Source organism: Rhinatrema bivittatum, chromosome 3 (genome assembly GCF_901001135.1).
Source record: "Rhinatrema bivittatum chromosome 3, aRhiBiv1.1, whole genome shotgun sequence".
NCBI lineage: Eukaryota > Metazoa > Chordata > Amphibia > Gymnophiona > Rhinatrematidae > Rhinatrema > Rhinatrema bivittatum.
In genome coordinates, this window is record NC_042617.1 from 486049162 (window position 1) to 486067157 (window position 17996).

Sequence of the window (17996 nt, forward strand, 5' to 3'; positions counted from 1 at the left end):
ACAGAAGCCACACTCATTGCTGCTGTACCACCCTGCTGTTTATAATATTTTAAGTAGCGGTTGGCCCTCACTCCACCAATTCTAGTCACTGGGCAGAGATGTACTCCAGGAGGCGGTAAGGAAACAAAAAAAATAAAAACACTTACATTCTCCACACAAGATCTTAATGTCCAATGAGAGAGGCCTGTAATGGGGCTCATCATAAAAGTTTATGGCACCCCTATGGGTTGGCCACTAGATGTCACTCAGTGACATCTAGTGGCCAACCCATAGGGGTGGCCACTAAACTATGAGCCTTCCAACTATCAACTTTCCAACTATGAGCCTTCCATCCTTTTCTGCCCCTCCCAACCTAGAGGTTCTGGATTGGTTGCCTGCTCCTATTTAGTCCAGCTATTTAAGTGTTCCTTGGAATCATTTTGATTTAGATTCAGAGCAGTGAGGATTTAGCTTTTCCACTCTCAAATGAGGCCTCCCAGTCTCATCAGGAACTTTATATTTTTTAAGAGGTTCCTCTCAGTGCACACCCTGCCAGAAGGTTGTCATATATTTAGATGCAGCAAGATAGATTTTTTTCTTCTAGGATTAGTCTCCTCTCCCTTAGTGCCGGGTAAATCTAAATACCTCAGAGAGGGGTGTCAAAGCTGAATTGCAGAAGTTTGACAAAATGAGGAAGTTGTGTTGGGAATATATCAAAAGATGATTTTACCAAGAAGATGGATTTTTGCCCAGAATGATTAGTGGTGGTCAAAAAACTTAGGTATCTGATTTTCAGAATGAGGGTGGGAAGGGCCAAATAGAATGGGATGGCTTATACTCTTCTCTCCCTAGGTCTTGCCTGGATCTTGGCCTTGTGGCTTAGAAATGGAGGGATTTCTCCTAACTTGGTAAAGTTGTTCAGCAAGCCTTAGACTTAGCTGAGCTGTAATCACCAAGAACTACAATCACTAAACAATGGGCAAGCCATGTACCTAGCAGAGCTGTAAACCCTAGCAATGGACAACCCTCCTATCAAGAAAGAATTAATAGACATGTGAAAGAAGCTTCAGTCCAAGATACAGACCCAGCAGCTGATCAAGGGGTGATATTAGTCCCCAAGGAGGGTGTAGACCCAGCAGCTGAACAGGAGGCAGAGTTTGGTCTCCCAGGAGGGCACAGACCAAGCAACAAAATGGAAGTGGAGTAGAGAATAAGGCAGCAGCAACCTGGATGCAACAAATACATCCCACTCCATCTATTAATCACTGGCAGTACCTACTGGCCTAGCTGCCTTCCTATACATGGAAGAGATTTGGGGCACAGTGGGAATAGAAAGAGTGGGAGGGTAACTGTTGTGGATTAAAAGCAATGCAAGCTGTTCCTTCTTTTCTGAATGGTGATGCCTACTGGGGACCTCTATCCCCCCAAGTAGCGAAATATGCTGTTTGATACATTAGAAATATATAGTTATGTAATCTTATGAAACATGTACATACTTGTAAATACTGCCTGCCCTGTTTACAGTTCCATCTGTTTTTCGGGTTTCCTCAGTGAAAGGAGGGAAATCCCAGCCACTAACACCTTCTTCCCTAGATGAGGCACATATGGGCCAAAGGAGTCTGCCTGAAGGGTCTCCTGCCAGGTCAGTTCTGAGCTCAGAGATGCCCAGCAAAATAATTGGGTACAGGAGAGTTACATATGATATTTTATCATTTAAATTCTACTATATGATAAAATCATCTGTGTTTCTTTTTATAATTAGATTCTCTTTCTGTTTTATGTCTTATAGGTACATACCGTTGTACTGTCTTTCAAGCAAAAGTAAACAATTTTGTTAACACAACAATTGTGGTTTTTCCATTGCCCTTACAAAATGAAATTATAATTTACCCAGTCCAAGGCTATTATTACCGTTGTCCTTCTACAATAACAATCCAATGTTGTGTCATGCAAGGAAACTATGATGTTAAACTAAATATCAACAATAACCCACTAGACAATGACATGGGTAAGGATATTATAGAATATTTTGACTGAAAAAATTGTTTTGAATATACAAATCATGTAGCCTTTTTATATGTTTTTAAGCCATTAAAGTTGAACCATTTTCTTTCAGAGAAATATGAATCAATGTTCCATGTATAGCAATGATTATTTCATTTATTTAGCTTCAAAATGTATAGCCCGCCTATCCACTAGGGATGTGCAGCCAAAATGTTTTCATTGCATTCGTGATTCGGATTCGTCGGGACCCAAATGCGTTACATTCGGCCGTATGGCGCCCCAATGAGTTAATACGGCGAGTTAAATTCGTGTCCCAGCTAAAATTAAAATTAACTACAACCCTCCTGACCCCCCCCCCCCAAGACTTACCAAAACTCCCTGGTGGTCCAGCAGGGAGTCCAGAAGCCATCTCTGCATTCCCACGCCCTCGTTTGCCGGTTTCATCATGGCGCCGATAGCCTGTGTCACAGGGGCTACCGGTGCCATTGGTCAGCCCCTGTCACATGGTCACCGGCGCCATCTTGTGTTCCCACCATGTGACAGGGGCTGACCAATGGCACCGGTAGCCCCTGTGACATAGTATGGGCAAAGGCTATCAGCGCCATTTTGAGTCCTGGCATCGGACGGCCGGCGTGAAAGAGGTCACTCCGGGACCCCCGTTGGACCCACAGGGACTTTTGGCCAGCTTGGGGGGGCCTCCTGACCCCCACAAGACTTGCCAAAAGTCCAGTGGGGGTCCGGGAGCGACCTCCTGCACGCCGGCCGTCCGATGCCAATACTCAAAATGGCGCCGATCGCCTTTGCCCTCACTTTGTCACACATAGTGAGGGCAAAGGCGATCGGCGCCATTTTGAGACACAAAGGCGATCGGCGCCATTTTGAGTATTGGCGCCATTTTGAGACGCAAAGGCGATCGGCGCCATTTTGAGACAAAATGGCACCGATCACCTTTGCCCTCACTATGTGTACGATCGGCGGCATTTTGAGTATTGGCATTGGACGGCCGGCGTGCAGGAGGTCGCTCCCAGACCCCCGCTGGACTTTTGGCAAGTCTTGTGGGGATTAGGAGGCCCCCCCAAGCTGGCCAAAAGTCCCTGGGGGTCCAATGGGGGTCCCGGAGCGACCTCCTGCACACCGGCCGTCCGATGCCAGGACTCAAAAGGCCGATAGCCTTTGCCCGTACTATGTCACAGGGGCTACCGGTGCCATTGGTCAGCCCTTGTCACATGGTAGGAGCACAAGATGGCACCGGTGACCATGTGACAGGGGCTGACCAATAGCACCGGTAGCCCCTGTGACACAGGCTATCGGCGCCATGATGAAACCGGCCAACGAGGGTGTGAGAATGCAGAGATGGCTTCTAGACTCTCCGCTGGACCACCAGGGAGTTTTGGTAAGTCTTGGGGGGGTCAGGAGGGTGGGGGGTTTAAATTTGTATTTAGGTGGCCGAATAAAACAGAAATATGTTAAATACGTGGGGAGTTGCGATGCGTTTCACTTCCCCACGTATTTAACAGATAGGACAAAATAAGTTGCGGATTACAAATACGTTGAAAACGGATGCACACCCCTACTATCCACAATACAAAGCAGGTTTCAACTAAACATCCATAATAAATATACTTAACAATTATTCTATAAAAAAAATAACGTCATAAAATCATAAAACAATGAAAACATAAACCTTAAAACACATACTGCTTCTGATTTAAAAAAATAGAACTATAAAACAGGACCACATCATACTTTATTTTACTTGATTATATTGTGACACAAACATGTCATCTAGCTCCTGATCAAATTATATTCTCTGGATAATTAAAACAATTAAAAACAGCACAAGGAAACTCTTTCAATAATACCATAGTCATACATTATTCCTCTCCAAAACAACAAAGTGACTGAAAATAAACTACTCTTAATCTTGTTGGAATAAATAGGCTTTGAGTACCTTTTAGAATCTAACAGTAGAAGTTTCTGCCTTAAACTCCTCAGGTAATTCATTCCAGAGAAAAGGGCCTATCACATAAAACAATCATTCTCTAGATTCTGCACGTAGAATTTGTCAAATTGATGGCAGGTTCTGAGATACAGATCTTAAACTGTTACTTACCGGTCGTGGCCGCCTCGGCTGGCTCTCTATTGTGCCAGCTCACTCCCGGCACTAACCGCGCCTCCCAGGCTTCCCGATGCAGCTGCTGGGCCCTCCACCCCGCAGGGGCTGTCTAGGGCCTTCCTGCTGCAGCTCACCGTCGACTCCGCCCCTCCTCGACTTCCTCCTAGCTCACGCGTGCGCCACCTGGGGAACCTTAAAAGACCCGTGGCGGGAAATCACTAGCAGCTCCTCCTACACACACATCAGAGCCTGCTGGCATTTAAACCCAGCTTCCTCTTATAGCAGTCGACTTGGCTACAGGTCTGCTTCCTCGGTGTTCTGCCTCCATCAGCGTGTTCCAGTTCTTGTTCCTGTTCCTGCTCCTTGCTCTGCTCCTGTTCCAGTCCTCCTGTTCCAGATCCTGCCTACCCGTTCCTCTCCCCTTCCTTCTCTCTTCAGACTGATCTTCTGGCTTCCTGACCTCGGACCGGCTGTCATGCATTCTTCTGACTTCCTGACCTCGGACCAGCTGTCGTTCATTCGTCTTGCTTCCTGACCTCAGACCAGCTGTCGTGTATTCTTCTGGCTTCCTGACCTTGGACCGCTTGCATCATCTCCTCATCACCTGCCATCCTCCCAGGGGCCCACCTAAATCCAGCCGGTCCCGGCATGCAAAGGCTCAACCCTCGGGGAACGGGATTGGTATTGGTGAAGCTCCAGCTGGCCCCTGTCCTCCATCAATCTCGCCTCCTGTCGTTGGGAACCTGTGGCAGGCCTCCCTTTCAGGTAGTGTCAATCCCAACACAGGCCAAGGGTCCACATTTCCATAGAGGTCATAGCAGATAGCCAAGTCCATGGACCCGGCGGGGGTCTCCGCTTTTCAGGCTATTCTTGGCCTGGCTCAAAAATTACACGAGCAGCAGAAGGCCTTGGAGACACTGGCATCGGCAGTAGAATGCCACAGCACATGCGTGGACTCCTCGCTCTCCACAACCCCTACGCCTGCCTCGACGTCCGAGGTCTCCGCTCTACTACCACTGTCCTGTCCAGTCCTTCCACTTCCGGACCTGCCACGCTTCTCTGATGATCCAACTCTTTGTCGCAGCTTTTTAAATCAGTGCAATATGCACTTTTGCTTGCAAGTTGCCTTTTTTCCAGACAATCTCACCAAAACCACCTACGTCCTTTCCCTTTTGTACGGTAAGGCTTTTGCCTGGGCCTCTCCTTTCTGAGAGCATATGGATCTGATTTTAAGTGATTTGTCCGGGTTTCTGAACCTCTTTCGCACTGTCTTTGATGATCCTGGAAGACAGCCTACCTCCGGTTCTTCTCTGCTACATCTTCATCAGGGCTCCTGCCTGTTGGCCGACAACGTCATCGAATTTCGGACCTTGGCCACAGAGCTCCATTGGGGTGAGGATTCTCTACACTCCATATTTATTGATAGATTAGTGCCCCATCTGAAGGACAAGCTGGTGGCCCGGGAACTGCCCGCCACCCTTGAGGCTTTCATCGGCTTAGCTGGACTCATCGACCGCCGACTCCAGGAACACTCCCGAGAGCTACACCCTGTGAAGAGGTCTCCTTCCACTTCCCAGTGCCCCTTATGCTCTCCTTCTCCTGGCTCGAGTCCACCTCATCCAAGCCACCTCCGGAGGAACCCATGCAGTTGGGGCGAGGCAAGTTGTCCCCTGAGGAGCGTCTACAGCAGTGATGTTCAGGCCTTTGTTTCTATTGTGAAGAGGGCAGACATGTCCTAGATCAATGTCCTGTGCGTCCAGTAGCTCCCGGGCCTAGGATGCACTGGGGAATTGCCCCTAAGCCTGACTCTTCCAACTCCCCCACTCACTCTACGGTGATGATTCAGACACCTGATGAGGACTTCAACAGTTTGGCCCTGGTTGACTCCGGCACCGGGGGAAACGTCATCATGAAAGCCCTGGTGGAGCATCTCTGGATACCGGTCTGTACTTCTCTGGTTCCCCTGATTATCTCCTCCATCTGTGGGGAGCCCCTTCCGGACCGCATCACCTATACCACCAGTCCCATCAGGCTTCGTACGGTGCTCTTCATGAGGAAACCCTGTCCTTCCACATTATTGAGAAGGCCATTCATCCTATAATTCTGGGTCTTCCCTGGCTCCAATGACACTCTCCCCAGTTTTACTGGTCATCGCTGCAACTTTCCCACTAGGGCCCTTCCTGCCATGATTCCTGTCTGAAGGTCGCACCCCAGCAAGCCAGCCTAGCCACCACGCTCCTTCCTCCTGGCCTTCCTTCGCAATATTCATCCTACACGGATGTCTTCTTCAAGGAGGGCGTGGATATTTTGTCACCGCACCGCCAATATGACTGTGCTATTAATCTGTTGCCTGGTACAGAACCACCCAGGTCGGGTCTACCCCTTGTTCTTATCTGAGACCAAATCCATGTCTGAGTATGTGAGGTGAACCTGTACAAAGGCTTTATCAGGCCTTCTAAGTCCCCTTTGTGGCTAAAAAGGATGGGACGCTGCGGCTATTTATAGATTATCGCGGTCTATATTATATCACCCAAAAGGACCGCTACCCGCTGCCCCTCATTGCAGAGCTCTTTGACTGCCTTCAAGGAGCTTGTATCTTCTCCAAGTTGGATCTCTGAGGGGCATATAATTTGATATGTATCAAGGAGGGCGATGAATGGAAGTTGGTCTTTAACACCAGAGACAGCCATTATGAGTACTTAGTTATGCCCTTTGACCTCTGTAGTGTGCCCGCCGTCTTTCAGAACATGATGAACAAGGTGTTCCAGGACATGCTGTATGACTGTGTGGTCATCTATCTTGATCTTCTCTCGTGATCTCCAGACTCATCGCCAGGATGTCCTTCATGTCCTCCAACACTTCCGGGACCACCACCTGTTCGCCAAGTTAGAAAAGTGTTCCTTTGAGAGAAAGAGCTTGCCTTTCTTGGGTTATATTGTTTCCAGACACAGGTTCCTAATGGACCCAGAGAAGCTTTCCACTATTCTGAAGTGGCCCCTATTGCTCGGTCTCAAAGCCTTAAAAAGATTTCTTGGCTTCGCCAATTATTATCAAAGCTTCATCCACAACTACTCCTTCTTGACTTGCACCCCTGATGGCCTTGACTCGCAAGGGAGCCAACCCGCAGCCCAGACCGCCTTTCGCCATTTGAAAGCTGCCTTCCTCACAGAACCCTGTCTTCGGCACCCAGATCCACAAAAGCCTTTCATCGTGGAAGTGGATGCCTCCTCTGAGGGGGTAGGGGCTGACTTAAGCCAGCGTCCCTCCACTGGGACTCTGCATCCTTGCTCTTTCTTTTCAAGACGATTCCTTCCTGCGGAGAAGAATTACAGTATTGGGAATAAGGAGTTATTAGCCATTAAACTCGCCTTCAAGGAGTGGTACCTCTGGTTGGAGGGGGTTCAACACTGTATCACGGTATACTCCGACCACAGAAATCTGGAGTATCTGCACCGTTCCCAACTCCTAAATATCTGACAGGCCCAATGGGCTCTTTTCTTCACCCGTTTCAATTTTATTTTACGATACTGACTTGCGACTAAAAATATCAAAGTGGATGCCCTTTCCCGCTCCTTTATTCTGGATGACACGTCCAAACCACTGACGCACATTATCGACCCTGCATGGCTGAAGCTCCTTGCCACTATTACGGTTCCAGTTGGGAAGACCATTGTACCCCGCAGACTCCACGAGAAAGTCCTTCAATGCGCCCATGATGCTCGAATTGCGGGACATCCTGGGCGAGCCCGCACCCTAGCATCCATCCAGCGCTTTTATTGGTGGCTCTCCTTGAGAAGGGACTTTCAGAATTACATGAATGCCTGTCACGTATGCGACAGCATAAAACGCCCGGCCACATATGGGCCCTGATGCAGCCTCTACTGGCTCCCAAAGAACCCTGGACCCATATCTCCACAGATTTTATCGTGGACCTACCACCCTCCAAAGGCAAGACCAGCATTTGGATAGTTGTGGACCGTTTCTCCAAAATGGCCCACTTTGTTCCACTGCCAGGCCTGCCGTCCGCTCCGCAACTTGCACAACTATTTGTCCAGAACATTTTCCGGCTCCATGGCCTCCCCAAGCATCTAGTCTCAGACCGAGGTACCCAATTTATGGCCAAATTTTGGAGAGCTCTTTGCAAGAAATTCGATATATCATTGGACTTTACCACCGCCTACCATCCACAAGCAAATGGCCAGTCGTAGAGAACTAACCGTATCTTGGAACAGTTTCTCAGAGCTTACATCAACCTTCAACAGAATATTTGGGCCATACTTTTACCTTGGGCCAAGTTCACCCTCAGCTCCCACATCTCGGCCAGCACCAAATCCTCTCCCTTCCAAATAGTCTATGGAAGGTAACCGCTGCCCCGCTACCGTTACCTCTGACAGTTCCTTCTCCCACAGCACAGTTAACAGTGCAGGAGATACATCATCTGTGGGAACGTCCACAACGCCTGATACAAGAGGTGTGTCGGCTTGCCAAATGGAATGCAGACACCCATCGTAGACCTGCTCCTTAACTCCAACCCAGTGATAAAGTCTGGCTCAGTTCGCGCTTCATTTGCCTTAAGCTTCCATCCATGCGCCTAGCCCCCTGCTACATAGGACCCTTTCCAGTGCTCTGCCAGCTAGGTCTAGTGACCTACCAACTCCAATTATCATCATCCTTGAAAATTCATAACTCCTTTCACGTCTCACTCTTGAAGCCCTTAGTGCTATCTTTGCCAACAAAGAAACCTCCTGAACCACTGTTGATAGCATCAGCAGATGACACCACGTACCAAGTGTGGGAGATGCTGGACATAAGGAAGAGGGGCCATAGATGGGATTACCTTCTCGCCTGGGAGGGCTTTGGTCAAGAAGAGAATTCATGGGAACCGGTCGCCAACATCCTGGACAAGGCCCTCTTATAGCAGTTTCATGCTTCTCAGCCCGACAAGCCCAAACCCCTGGGAGGGGTCTTAGAAGGGGGGATACTGGAGAGCTGGCCACCCCGGCCAACTCTCCAGCATGCCGGCTCACTCCCGGCACTAACCGCACCTCCCGGGCTTCCCGACACAGCCACTGGGCCTTCCTGCCGCGGCTTGCCAACGACTCTGTCCCTCCTTGACTTCCTCCTAGTATGTGCACGCGCCACCTGGGGGGCCTTGAAGGGCCCGCGGCAGGAAATCACCAGCAGCTCCTCCTACACACATCAGAGCCTGCTGGCATTTAAACCCAGCTTCCTCCTACAGCAGACGACTTGGCTACAGGTCTGCTTCCTCAGTGTTCTGCCTTGGGTTCCTGCATCAGCGCATTCTAGTTCTTGTTCCTGTTCCTGCTCCTTGCACCACTCCTGTTCCAGCTCTTCTGATCCAGATCCTGCCTACCCATTCCTCTCTCTGTCCTTCTCCCTTCAGACTGATCTTCTGGCTTCCTGACCTCAGACCAGCTGTTGTGCATTCGTCTGGCTTCCTGACCTCGGACCACTTGCATCATCTCCTCATCACCTGCCATCCTCCCAGGGGCCCACCTAAGTCAGGTCGGTCCCGGCATCTAAAGGCTCAACCCTCAGGAAATGGGATTGGTATTGGTAAAGCTCCAGCTGGCCCCTGTCCTCCATTACCTCGCCTCCTGTCATTGGGAACCTGCAGTAGGCCTTCCTCCCAGGTAGTGTCAATCCCAACACAATCCAAGAGTCCACATTTCCATAGAGGTCATAACATAAACTCTGAGTAGGTTGATAAACTTTTAAATAGAAATAAAATTCACAGGGCCAGGCCATTAATAACCTTAAAAATAAGCAATATTATTTTAAATTGCATATGCCAACTGTTGGGTAGTCAGTGTAGACAAGCTAATACAGAAGTAATATGCTCTCGACGACTTATACCGGTCACAATACGAGCTGCTTCATTTTTATATGAGCTGAAGAGCCCTTAATGTTGACTGGGGTATTCCTATATACAGAACATTGCAATAGTCAACAACAGAAATCACCAATACATATCTTCAAATCCCCTCACTCAAAAACAGCTTAAGGTGCTTCAATTAATGAATCTTCTAAAATCATTTCTGCACATTCTTGATCTGAGGCTTAAATGAAAGAGCTGAATCCATGACTCTACCTAAATTGAGATATCTTGATCTTTATTCCCTCAAACTCCATGTCAGTAACTTCTTTTTTTTTTTATTACTTTATTTATCATTTTCAATAAATACAAACTAAGTTTGCATCAGAAACACATGATCTGATTGCGGTTCATAAAAAACAAGAAAACATTTATATTATAAATTCAATGGACTTTCACCTCCATTAAATAAAAAACTACAAGCATTTTACCGCAGCCAGTTTTCATTCAGTATTAATCACATTTGAGGGCTCATTGCACTATATGTGGAAACCATTAGGAGTTTTACATCAAATATAAACAATAAAGGCACATATATACCTGCTTACTTTCTATTTCCTTTATTTCTTAACTCTATATTGGGGATGAGGCTGGAATTTTTCTCTGTTCCAGAAATTCTTTGAGTTGGTCCGGGGAGAAAAAGATAAATAAATCATTTTGTTTTCTCAAGACACACTTACACGGAAATCTTAAAGTGAAGGTAAATCCCATATTAATTACCTCCTGGCGTATAGCCAGAAAGGCTTTCCTACGTAATTGTGTTGAGAGAGCAAGATCGGGAAATATCTTAATCTGTTTTCCATTAAAGTTGACAGTGTATTTTTGGAAATAGTTTTTCATTATCAAGTTTATATCCTCTAATATGGAGAAATTAACCAAAAGAGTTCCCCAATCAATTATTTGATTACTAGACTCAAGGAAATTTGTCAAGTCACCCTGAAAGGGCTGTTCTAATCTATCTTCTGGATTACTTTTTTTAGGTATGAAATAACAATTAACTACAGTTATTTTATCTCCAGCAACAGAGCCAAGTATTTCCTTAAGCAAACGTTTTAGAGTAATATAGGGTAATTCCCCTATTACTCTAGGAAAATTCATAATTCTCAAATTATATTTCTTAGCTGTGTTTTCTAGAGATTCTAGTCTCCTAGAGATTATATCTCTGTCTTTAATGACAGCTACATGAAATTCAATATTTTTCTTTTGGGAGTTCTCCAATTCTTTAGTCCTGTCAGCCAACTCTTTAATTTGTTTCTGTGTTTGTAGTGTGTCTTGTTGAGTTCCTATTATCAAACTATCAACTTTCTTTTCTAACCCTTTAATATTTAGAAGCATTCCTTCCATCATTCCCCAAAGTGAATCAAGAGTTACCACTGCTGGGCGAGTAGGGAGGCCACTACTGCTGCTATTCTGGGACTTTTGATCTAACTTCCCTTCCTCAGGGATTTCCAACTTCAAGTCTCCCGTTCCACTTCTTGAAGTTGTGTCCACAATAGCAGACGCCCCCTCTACGATAGTCTCTACCATAGCTTCATGGCTACTGTCTGCCGGTCTTTGTGCAGGGGGAATGCCGATGTTCGGGCTTAATGAAGCCTCATCTGTAGGCCCGCTCAGCCCTCCCTGACTGAGAGGCACATCAGAGTCTTTAGACATCCATTCATTTGACGCAGGTGAGAGGAGAAATCTGCTAATTTCTTGTTGAATCGGAGAAGGCAAAGGGAGTGAAGGAAACACTCGTACTTTGCCTTTTCGTTTTGGAGGCATTATCACGTTATTTTAGGTAAAGAGCAGTTTCTCACAATTTATGACGCCGCTAGTCTCTATGTGCAATAGATGGTAAGCAGAGAAGGTAATCATTCAAATAAGCAAAACATCTAACAATACCTTGGTAACATCCAACAGATGTTTGCCGTCATCCGGCGATTCCGGGCGAAGCCGGGCAAAGCCGTATCGCCGCGCGCCCCTTAAGCGCGCGCGGCTTTAGCAGCACGCCGGCTCTGCTGCGCGCTGCTAAGTACCTCACTTAAGAAGGGAACTTCGAGACTCCGCCTCTCGGGTCCGCCCCTCCACGTCTCGGCGTCGGCGATTCAGCTGGAGCTCACTTACGGGTGAAAACGCTGTCCTCTGCCCCGTACTCTACAGCTGATCAGGAGAATGTTACCAGCTCTTTCTCTCTGCACCCTCGATTGGGAAACCCGTTCGCTCCGCTTAAGAAGGGAACTTCCAGACTCCGCCTCTCGGGTCCGCCCCTCCACGTCTCGGCATCGGCGATTCAGCTGGAGCTCACTTACGGGTGAAAACGCTGTCCTCTGCCCCGTACTCTACAGCTGATCAGGAGAATGTTACCAGCTCTTTCTCTCTGCACCCTCCTGTCAGTAACTTTTAAACAGGCGTGCATGCGCACATGTTCATGCGTTTTCCGGCTCACATCCAGAGATACGTCCTTTTTATAACATATACACGTATATGCACACAGGTTATAAAATAGGCTGGATGCACGTACACGTGCGCACAATTTTAAATGGATGCGCATATGTGCATGCAAATTCTGCATCTAGCACATAAGTGGGGGAGTTTTCCAAGGGATGCGCGCTGACACCATAGGTTATTTTCCCAGTTCAATCCCAGTATGCCCAGGTAAGAGATAGGACTTTCTAACCACATTAGTTAAATAGCCTCCCTTCTCCCCTTTAGCCCTGAGCCTTAAAACCCCGCTGATCTTTGTACTTTTTTTTTGTTTTAGTACTTATACACCATCCATAGCTAGTAAAGTTACGTGGCAGGTGACCCCAGTGCGCGCCTGTGCACATAAGCATTTACGCACACATCTTTGGCCTTCCCCAACATGCCTACACCCTGCCCAGACCATGCCCACTCTCTACCCCTTTTTTCTGAATTTTTCATTTGTGCGCTTACTAGGAGATATGCGCGAACCCGGGCGCCTTATAAAATCCACTTGGCACGCGCCGGCCTGACTGTATGCATATCTTCCACTTTTGGCACACGCGCTTTTAAAATTCAGTTGTAAATGAGGAGGGAGGAGCTCAATTGAAGAAGATATTGATAAAATTATTTGTCTTAATTAAGTTTTAACAGTAACTTATTGTTATAAACAACCACTTTCTCATAGCCAATAGACATAAGGAAACTTTCATTAGTGCCTTGGACATTATAGAAGTAGGGCCGAAGAACAATTTATCATTGGCGTAAAGCTGAAAGCCTATATTTAAATTAGCTAGGAGTTGACTCAAATAGAACATATAAAGATTAAACAAAATAGCTGAAAGGACAGAGCCCTGTGATATTCCTGTGTCAAGCTTAAAAACCTTAATTTAGAATCCCAAAACAACAACTTGTTTAAAACAGTTTGTCAAAAATGACTGAAACCATGAGTATACTATAGAAGAGAACCCAATTTGTCAAAAATGGCACAGATGTACTGAGTGATCTCGGGTATCAAATGCCATGGAAATATCTAATTTTAAAAAGTGTTGGTTATTGAATCTATGGTGAAAAACATCACAAACTGACAATAACAATGTTTCAATACCATGTACAGTGCAGAATAGGGGTGTGAATCGTGTGATCGATCGTCTTAACGATCGATTTTGGCTGAGGGGGTAGGGAAATCTTATCGTGGGTTTTTTTGTTTTTTTTTAAATCGTTAAAAATCGTAAATCGGGGGAGAGTGGGAAAACTGGCACACCAAAAAAACCCTAAAACCCACCCCGAAACTTTAGAACAAATCCCCTACCCTCCTGAACCCCCCCAAAATGTTTTAAATTACCTGGGGTCCAGTGGGGGGGTCCCGACGCGATCTCCCTCTCTCTGGCCATGACTGCATTGAGAGAAATGGCGCCGGTGGCCCTTTGCCCTTATCATGTGACAGGGCAAAAGTAGCGCCGGCGCCATTTTGGTTCCTGGGTCCCGACATCACGCGTGCAGGAGATCGCCCCCGGACCCCCGCTGGACCCCCAGGGACTTTTGGCCAGCTTGGGGGGGCCTTTGCTACCTTTGCCCTCACTATGTCATACAGGCGACCGTCGCCCGTATGACATAGTGAGGGCAAAGGTAGCGCCGGCGCCATTTTGAAGATTGGCAATACGGCCCGCGTGCAGGAGGTCGCTCCCGGATCCCCGCTGGACTTTTGGCAAGTCTTGTGGGGGTAAGGAGACCCCCCAAGCTGGCCAAAAGTCCCTGGGGGTCCAGCGGGGGTCCGGGGGCGATCTCCTGCACGCGTGACGTCGGGACCCAGGAACCAAAATGGCGCCGGCGCTACCTATGCCCTGTCACATGATAAGGGCAAAGGGCCACCGGCGCAATTTCTCTCAATGCAGTTGTGGCCAGAGAGAGGGAGATCGCGTCGGGAACCCCCCCCCCCCCCCACTGGACCCCAGGTAATTTAAAACATTTTGGGGGGGTTCGGGAGGGTGGGGGATTTGTTCTAAAGGTTCGGGGTGGGTTTTAGGGTGTTTTTGGTGTGCTGGTTTTCCCGCGCCCTATTTAACGATACAATACAAATGCCCCTGACGATAAATCGGGGGCATTTGTATTGTATCGTGCACTCTAACGATTTTGGACGATTTTAAAATTATCTGACGATAATTTTAATCGTTCAAAAACGATTCACATCCCTAGTGCAGAAACCATATTGATAATTATCTAACAGACAATGTTCATCAATGTAAACTTTTAGTTGCTTCAAAACAACATTCTCTAGTACTTTAGCAAAAATTGTAGTGTAGAGAAAGGTCGATATGTATCAGCAGTCTAATTCAGGTTTCTTTAGAATAGGGCCCATGGAAGCCTTCTTTAACAGTTGAGGTACATGGCCTTCAAATAATGACATATTAACAAAAGAAATAAAATATTCACCTAATTCCACTCCCCACCTCATCAATTTAAAATAAACAGAATATGAAATTAAAGGACAAAAGATATCTTTCATATTAGCCATAATCTGAGAAACCTTCTCTCTTGATTCCTCATCAAACTGTTCCCATTTCACTATATGATAGGCATATTGGGTAACTGGAAACCCTGAGGAGATAAGGCAAACTGCTTGGTAAGATTTTCAATTTTGTCATGAATAAAGGAAGCAAAACATCCTCTTTTATCTGCTAATGGGTTAACATCATTCCTAAGAGAAGGGGTAGTTAAAGATTTAACAAAGTAAAAAGGTTCACGGGGATGAGAATTAATACAATGAGAAATGTGGTATTTTTTATATCTATCCGTAGTACCTCTATATTTGATTTATTTAGGGCATCTAAGTATAATTGTGGATTCTAAGATGATTTCACTTTGCTCCAAATGCGCTCATGTTTCCTCAGTTATTTTAATAAGAATAGATATTTATGAACCTAGGGGCACATTGGCTTCTTTTAATCACCCTATTTTTTTAGAGAGGCAATTGACTCCAAGGCCAAGCTCAAGGACTTCTGTTAAAAGAGACAGCAGTCTCAGAATCAGAAAAGTCCTCTTTAGGTTGGAAACAAATAATTAACCATCCAACCTATAAGTTGGGCCATACATTACATTTAGTTTGTTTTGAAGAACGTGTGGTTGGTTAATAAGCTGACTTATACCAGTGATAGGATCCCATGGTCTGACCACTTCTTAATATATTTTAAGGTCAATGTCCTTGTGTTAAGTCATCCATCCTAATGTACATCATAGGCAGTATGTTAGTCAGAATAAGATTGATATTGAACTATTACGTGTGATCTGGCTGCCCAGCTAACTAATGCAAATATAATATTCAAAACAACATTTCAAGGCTCAGACAAAGGAAGGATGTCCATATGTAAATTAAAATCACCTAGCACTATAAAATTCTTACATTCTGCCTTAACAGCCAATAAAACATCCATTAAAATACTGAGAAAATGATTTAAAAAATCAAGGAGACTATAATCAAGATAACCACCCCAAAAAGGCATAGCTAAAATTAAAATATGAAAATGAGGGACAGCATCTATGTTATGTTTGAGGGTAGAAGTGAAGCCCTGGTCTGAGATGAGCGATGTCTCCTCCCACAGGGAGGAGCCCTGTGAGCCTCACCATCAGCAGGCTCAGTCTCGGTGGCGAATGACACAGCTAAAGATGAGAACTTTATTCAATAGGAAGGAAGGGTTAGTCTCCACAAGTATAACACTCAGTTCATACAGTCATGGATACAAGGAGTTACCCAGAGTGAGACACAGCTGAGAAGATCCGGTAGTGGCCCTTGGAGTGGGGTATGTCGAGGATCCCCTCAGGAAAGCGTAGGCAGCTTCAGGTGTACAGATCCGGTAGTGGCCCACAGAGCGGGGTATGCTGAGGAGTCTGCACACTGGATGTTGAAGTACTTGAAGCAATGCCGAAACCCGGAAGTGGCTCCTGCAATAGGTGTAGATGTAATCCATACAGAAGGAAGGAAAATGACTTGTGCTGGAGGAAGGCGGTAGAGGCCCGAGGATTGGTGTACGCCGTGAGAATCCTTAATGCAGTCATTGATTCCTGGAGCAAGTAGACACAAGAGAGATAAGTCCAGTATTGGCAAGGCAGGAAGGCCCTCCAAGAAGTGGATAGCCAGGCACACAGGAAGAGCCCCCAAGGAGTGGGTACTCAGTGCGTCCAGTGGGAACACTGAGAGGAGAGGATCACCTTGCTGGTGGCTGAAAGGAATCAGTACGTTTTTACTTGGGACATTGTCTTTTTTAAAAGTATTGGGGCAAAGTTAACTATTTGGGAATATTATTTAGTGTGTTTGTGCTTTTAATAGTCAGAAAGGCAGTGAATAAACAAGTTAGACTGTTTGTATTTTTAAATAGATAGTCAATAAGGTAGCTAGTAAGCAGTAGGTAGTGTGTTTATTTTTAAAAGTCTGCAGAACTGAGTGTTCTGCAGACTTTTAAAGAACTGAGTGTCTGTATTTAATACAAACTGAGTGTTTGTATTAAAAAAAAAAACCCCAACACAACCCCCCCCAAAAAAAAGTAGCCAGAAGCTAGAAATCAGCTAGGAGCAGTGTATACCTAAGTAAAAAGGTTGAAAAGTTCAGCTCAGTTACTCACCTTGGAAAGGTGTTGAGATAGTGTGATTGGGTTTGAATAGGTACCAACATTTGTTAATCAAGAGAGCAGTGAGTCACTCTGGCTGACTAACTGAAGTTAGACTGTTTGGATTTAATAGCAGGTAATAGACTTTTCCTCCAAGAACTTATTCAATCCTTTTTTAAACACAGCTATACTAACTGCACTAACTACATCCTCTGGCAACAAATTCCAGAGTTTAATTGTGCGTTGAGTAAAAAAGAAATTTCTCCGATTAGTTTTAAATGTGCCACATGCTAACTTCATGGAGTGCCCCCTAGTCTTTCTATTATCTGAAAGAGTAAATAACCGATTCACATCTACCCGCTCTACACCTCTCATAATTTTAAACACCTCTGTCATATCCCCCCTCAGCCGTCTCTTCTCCAAGCTGAAAAGTCCTAACCGTTTTAGTCTTTCCTCATAGGGGAGCTGTTCCATTCCCCTTATCATTTTGGTAGCCCTTCTCTGTACCTTCTCCATCGCAATTATATCTTTTTTGAGATGCGGCGACCAGAATTGTACACAGTATTCAAGGTGCGGTCTAACCATGGAACGATACAGAGGCATTATGACATTTTCCGTTTTCTTCACCATTCCTTTTCTAATAATTCCCAACATTCTGTTTGCTTTTTTGACTGCCGCAGCACACTGAATCGATTATTTCAATGCTTTATCCACTATGACGCCTAGATCTCTTTCTTGGGTTGTAGCACCTAATATGGAACCTAACATTGTGTAACTATAGCATGGGTTATATTTCCTATATGCATCAACTTGCACTTATCCACATTAAATTTCATCTGCCATTTTGATGCCCAATTTTCCAGTCTCACAAGGTCTTCCTGCAATTTATCACAATCTACTTGTGATTTAACTACTCTGAACAATTTTGTATTATCTGCAAATTTGATTATCTCACTCG

General features: G+C 45.8%; 1 protein-coding gene across 1 annotated transcript in view; it reads left to right on the forward strand.

Moving 5' to 3' along the window:
- Positions 1-17996, forward strand: part of LOC115088627 (adhesion G protein-coupled receptor F5-like) — a 192747-nt gene that overhangs the window by 107038 nt on the left and 67713 nt on the right. Inside the window, exon 12 of the mRNA XM_029596887.1 lies at positions 1769-1987. Coding sequence (XP_029452747.1) covers positions 1769-1987 — 219 coding nt within the window. The remainder of the gene's footprint in view (positions 1-1768; positions 1988-17996) is intronic.